The sequence below is a fragment of the Somniosus microcephalus genome, chromosome 12 (genome assembly GCF_052327205.1).
Source record: "Somniosus microcephalus isolate GS21.2 chromosome 12, FLI_Smic_1.0, whole genome shotgun sequence".
Classification (NCBI taxonomy): Eukaryota; Metazoa; Chordata; class Chondrichthyes; order Squaliformes; family Somniosidae; genus Somniosus; species Somniosus microcephalus.
Window position 1 is genome coordinate 13,397,667 of NC_140998.1, and position 6,000 is coordinate 13,403,666.

The window sequence follows — 6,000 nt, forward strand, 5'->3', positions numbered from 1 at the left end:
GGGACCCATGTTTACTATTGCTAATCTCTTCCTTTTTACATACCTATAGAAGCTTTTACAATCTTGCTCGTTTACTCTCATATTCTACTTTCTCTCTCTTTATCAATTTCTTGGTTTCGGCCCAGGCCGGGCAAGGACGGCAGGCTTCCTTCTCGAAAAGACATTCGTGAGCCAGTTGGATTTTTACGACAATCCGACAACTTCACGGTCATTTTTACTGACACCAGCTTTTTATTTCCAGATTTTTTTTAAACTGAATTCAAATTCTCAAACTACCTTGGTGGGATTTGTACTCACGTTCTCTGGTTTACTGGTTGTATTTTGTAAGTGTGTAAATGAATCCCGCAAAGATAGTGCCTATTTAGTGCCAACTTCACATGTTTCTTTAAAATCCATCCTTGGGATGTTGGCGACACTGGCAAGGCAGAATTTCTCGTCCATCCCGAGTTGGCCTGAGGGGCATTGAGAGTCAAACAGGCAGTGCGGGGCTGGAGTCATGTGTAGGCCAAACCAATTAGGGGTGGTACGTTCCCTTCCCTAAAGGACATTAGCGAGTCAGTTGTGTCCTTATGACAGTCTAGCAGCTTCTGGACTAGTGTCTGGGCTGTCTGCACAGGAGCTCTAGACAGTTATGCGGCCACATGGCCGCACAACTTAAAGGGAACATTGGTGTCTTGTATGTCATGTGATATAATCTGCAATCAAGTTGTGATACTGACCAAAACAGATATTCAGGCTGCAAATCACATCAAAAGAATCCCCTTTAAATAGCACAATTAACGCTCTGACACTTCAATTTCAATTTTCTCTTATGAACATACGAACAATGACGGACAGGTAAAGATGCTCTGGGCCACCCAGCTTGCCCCACACAACTGCGATACCTTGTGTATCACAATATATACGCTCCCCACCCCACCCCGAAACCATGGGATCTCCCAGGAGAGGCAAAAAAAAAACAGATAAAACACCCAGGGCAATTTAGGGGGGTAGAAATCTGGGAAATCCCTCTCCGACCCAGCTAGGTGATCGAAACTAGTTCAGGAGATCACTCTGGGCCTGAATTCCCTGTTGTACCGGCCTTCTGTAAGAGGTGATCTCCGCCCCAGCCAGGAACAGGTCCAGCTCTCGCTTGAAGGAATTCAGCAAATCAGCATAGAAACATAGAAGATAGGAGCAGGAGTAGGCCATTCGGCCCCTCGAGCCTGCTCCGCCATTCAATGTGATCATGGCTGATCATCCAAATTCAGTACCCTGTCCCTGCCTTCTCTCCATATCCCTTGATCCCTTTAGCCTTAAGAAATATATCTAACTCCTTCTTGAATATATTTAATGAATTGGCCTCAACTGCCCTGTGTGGTAGAGAATGCCACAGGTTCACCACTCTCTGGGTGAAGAAATTCCTCCTCGTCTCAGCCCTAAATGGCTTACCCCTTATCCTTAGACTGTGACCCCTGGTTCTGGACTCCCCGCCATCGGGAACATCCTTCCTGCATCTAGTCTGTTTAATCCTGTTAGAATTTTATAAATTTCAATGAGATCCCCTCTCATTCTTCTAAACTCCAGCGAGTATAAGCCTAATTGACCCAATCTCTCCTCATACGTCATTCCTGCCATCCCAGGTATCAGTCTGCACAAGGTCCACTCAGTCTGTGCATCCACCACATGAGACGGCCGCCTGTACAAGGTCCACTATTCTCTGGGAAAAGAACCACCCCCCGACATCTAACCTAGATCTGGCCTTGTACAACTTAAATTTGTGACCACTGGTCCTCCCCAACCTAATTTCCATTGGTTCGTCCCAATTTTGGAGGACTGTCAGTTTGGAATTCTATCAGCTCGGTTGCCTCTCTTGTACTTACTGTAATATCACAGCTATCTCTATGTTCTACTAAAGGAATTACTGTTTGGTAAAGTTGATGAAAAAATGGATCCCACTAAAAATTGTTCATAAGAACATAAGAACATAAGAAATAGGAGCAGGAGTAGGCCAATCGGCCCCTCGAGCCTGCTCCGCCATTCAATAAGATCATGGCTGATCTGATCCTAACCGCCAATCTACAATCACAGAACCATCTCCTGCATCTAACAGAATTAGACACACGAAATAGGAGCAGGATCAGGCTACACAGCCCCTGGGCCCGCTCCGCTACCCACAGGGCCATGTCCGATCCGAACCTAGACTCATGTCCAAATTCCTGCCCGCTCCCCGTAACCCTTAATTCCCTTTACTTCTAGGAAACTGTCTATTTCTGTTTTAAATTTATGTAATGATGTAGCTTCTGCAGCTTTTTGGGGCAGCATATTCCATGGACCTACCACCCTCTGAGTGAAGTAGTTCCTCCTCATCTCAGTTTTGAAAGAGCAGCCCCTTATTCTAAGACTATGCCCCCTAGTTCTAGTTTCACCCATCATCGGGAACATCCTCCCCACATCCACCTGATCCAACCCCTTCACAATCTTATATGTTTCAATAAGATCGCCTCTCATTCTTCTGAACTCCAATGAGTAGAGTCCCAATCTACTCAACCTCTCCTCATATGTCCATCCCCTCATCCCCGGGATTAACCGGGTGAACCTTCTTTGTACTGACTCGAGAGCAAGTATGTCTTTTCTTAAGGATGGACACCAAAACTGTATGCAGTATTCCAGGTGCGGTCTCACCAATACCTTGTACAACTGAAGCAATACCTCCCTATTTTTATATTCTATCCCCCTAGCAATGAAAGCCAACATTCCATTGGCCTTCTTAATCACTTGCTGCACCTGCATACTAACCTTTTGAGTTTCGTGCACCAGGGCCCCCAGATCCCTTTGTACTTCAGTACTTTCCAGTTTCTTGCCATTAAGATAATAACTTGCTCTACGATTTTTCCTGCCAAAGTGCATAACCTCACACTTTCCAGTATTGTATTCCATCTGCCAAATCTCTGCCCACTTACTTAGCCTGTCTATGTCCCCTTGCAGGTTTTTTATGTCCTCCTCACTCACTACTTTCCCTCCCATCTTAGTATCATCTGCAAACTTTGATATGTTACACTCGGTCCCCTCCGCCAAATCGTTATATAGATTGTAAAGAGTTGGGGACCCAGCACTGACCCCTGCGGAACACCACTAGTTACTAATTGCCAGTCTGAGAATGAACCATTTATCCCAACTCTTTGCCTTCTGTTAGGTAACCAATGCTCTATCCATGCCAGAATATTACCCCCAATCCCGTGATTTTTTATCTTAAGCAATAATCTTTTGTGTGGCACCTTGTCAAATGCCTTTTGGAAGTCTAAATACACTACGTCCACTGGTTCCCCTTTATCCACCCTATATGTTACTTCCTCAAAGAACTCCAGCAAATTTGTCAAACATGACTTCCCCTTCATAAAACCATGCTGACTTTGTCCTATTAAATTATGATTATCCAAATGTCCTGTTACTGTCTCCTTAATAATGGACTCCAAAATTTTACCTACCACAGATGTTAGGCTAACCGGTCTATAGTTTCCAGCCTTCTGTCTACTGCCCTTTTTAAATAAGGGTGTTACATTAGCAGTTTTCCAGTCTGCCGGGACCTTTGCTGAGTCCAGGGAGTTTTGGAAAATTATTACTAATGCATCCACAATCCCTACCGCCACTTCCCTCAAGACCCTAGGATGTAAGCCACCAGGTCCAGGTGATTTATCCGCCTTGAGTCCCATTATTTTACCGAGTACCACTTCCTTAGTGATTTTGATCGTGTTTAGCTCCTCCCCCGCTATAGCCCCCTGTTTGTCCAGTGTTGGGATAGTCTTAGTGTCCTCTACTGTAAAGACTGACACAAAATAGTCAATCAGTGTTTTTGCCATCTCCATATTTCCCACCATTAATTTCCCGGTCTCATCCTCTAAGGGACCAACATTTACTTTAGCCACCCTTTTTCTTTTTATATAACTATAAAAACTCTTACTATCTGTTTTTATATTTTTTGCTAATTTACTTTCATAACCTATCTTCCCTTTCTTAATCAATCTTTTGCTGTCTTTTAAAGTTTTCCCAATCCTCTATCCTCCCACTAGATTTGGCTACCTTATATGCCCTTGTTTTTAGTCGAATACTATCCTTAATTTCTTTACTTAGCCACGGATGGCTGTCTTTTCTTTTACACCCTTTTCTTCTCAGTGGAATATATATTTTTTGGAAGTTGTAAAATAACTCCTTAAATGTACACCACTGATCCTGTATCGTCTTACCCTTTAATCTATTTTCCCAATCCACTCTACTCAATTCCGCTCTCATACCTTCATAGTCTCCTTTATTCAAGCTTAGCACGCTTGTTTGAGATCCAACCTTATCACCCTCTAATTGAATATGGAATTCAACCATGTTATGGTCACTCATTCCAAGGGGATCCTTTACTAGGACATTTTTAATTAATCCTGTCTCGTTACACAGGACCAGATCTAAGGTTGCTTGCCCCCTGGTCGGTTCAGTTACATACTGCTCAAGAAACCCATCCCTAATACACTCAATGAACTCATCCTCAAGGCAGCCCTGCCCAATTTGATTTGTCCAATTAATATGATAGTTAAAATCCCCCATAATTATAGATGTTCCCTTATTACAAGCCTCAACTATTTCCTGATTGATACTCCGTCCAACAGAGTTGCAACTGTTCGGAGGCCTATAGACTACGCCCACTAGTGTTTTTTTCCCCTTATTATTCCTTACCTCCACCCAAGCTGTTTCATTATCCTGATCTTTTGACCCAATATCATTTCTCTGTATTACAGTGATTCCTTCCTTTATTAACATAGCCACCCCACTTCCCCTTCCTTCCTGCCTGTCCTTCCTGATTGTTAAATAGCCTGGTATGTTTAATTCCTAGGCATTGTCACCCTGCAGCCATGTTTCTATAATGGCCACAAGATCATACCTATATGTAGTTATTTGTGCCATTAACTTGTCTATTTTGTTACGAATGCTACGTGCATTCAGATAGAGAACTTTCAAAGATGTTTTGTGACACTTAGTTCCTGCTTTTGCCCTTTTTATTACTTTACCTTTTACTCCATACCTTCTGCCCCTTCCTGACACGCTCTGGTTTTTAATTTCCCCACTGCTACCTAAGTCTATGACCTTCTCTGTTGTCATTTTTATTATTTGCTCTCTAGGAACCTCCCCCCCACTAGTTAGTTTAAAGCCCTCTCTACAGCCCTAGTTATATGATCCGCCAGGACTCTAGTCCCAGCACTGGCCAAGTGGAGTCCGTCCCAACGGAACAGCTCCCTCCTGCCCCAGTACTGGTGCCAGTGTCCCAGGAAGCAAAACCCATTTCTCCCACACCAGTCTTTGAGCCACGCATTTAACTCTCTAATTTTATTTGTCCTAGCCAAATTCGCTCTTGGCTCAGGTAATAATCCAGAGATTATTACCCTTGAGGTTCTGTTTTTTAATTTGACCCCTAGCTGCTCATATTCCTTTAACAGAACCGGCTTCCTAGTCCTATCTACGTCGTTTGTACCAACATGGACCACGACAACTGGATCCACCCCCTCCCACTGCAAGTTTCTTTCCAGCCCAGAGGTAAGCAGTTCAGCAATAATGGGTTGAATTATGAGGAAAGGTTGCCTAGACTAGGCTTGTGAGTGTAGAAGGTTAAGCAGTGATCTAATTGATGATTAAAGGATTTGATAGGGGAGATAGAGAGAAATTCTTTTCTCACTGGGAGAGTCTGGAACAAATTAGAGCCAGGCTGTTCGGGGGTGATGTCAGGAAGCACTCCTTCACACAAAGGGTAGTGGAAATCTGGAACTCTCTCCCCCAAAAAAGCTGTTGAGGCTGGGGGGCAATTAAACAATTCAAAACTGAGATTGATAAATTTTTGTTAGGCAAGGGTATTAAGGGTTAGGGAACCGAGGCGGGCAGATGGAGTTACAGATACAGATCAGCCACGATCTGATTGAATGGCGGAACAGGCTCGAGGGGCTGAATGGCCTCCTCCTGTTCCTATGTAAGACCTTCAGCAGA

The 6,000-nt window shown here is 43.8% G+C and overlaps 1 protein-coding gene across 1 annotated transcript in view; it reads right to left on the reverse strand.

Annotated features, from left to right (window-relative positions):
* Positions 1-441, reverse strand: part of LOC147109030 (uncharacterized) — a 195,981-nt gene extending 195,540 nt beyond the window's left edge. The window contains exon 1 of the mRNA XM_086004169.1: positions 378-441. Within this exon, the coding sequence (XP_085860295.1) occupies positions 378-441 (64 nt within the window). The remainder of the gene's footprint in view (positions 1-377) is intronic.
* Positions 442-6,000: the final 5,559 nt, after the last annotated feature.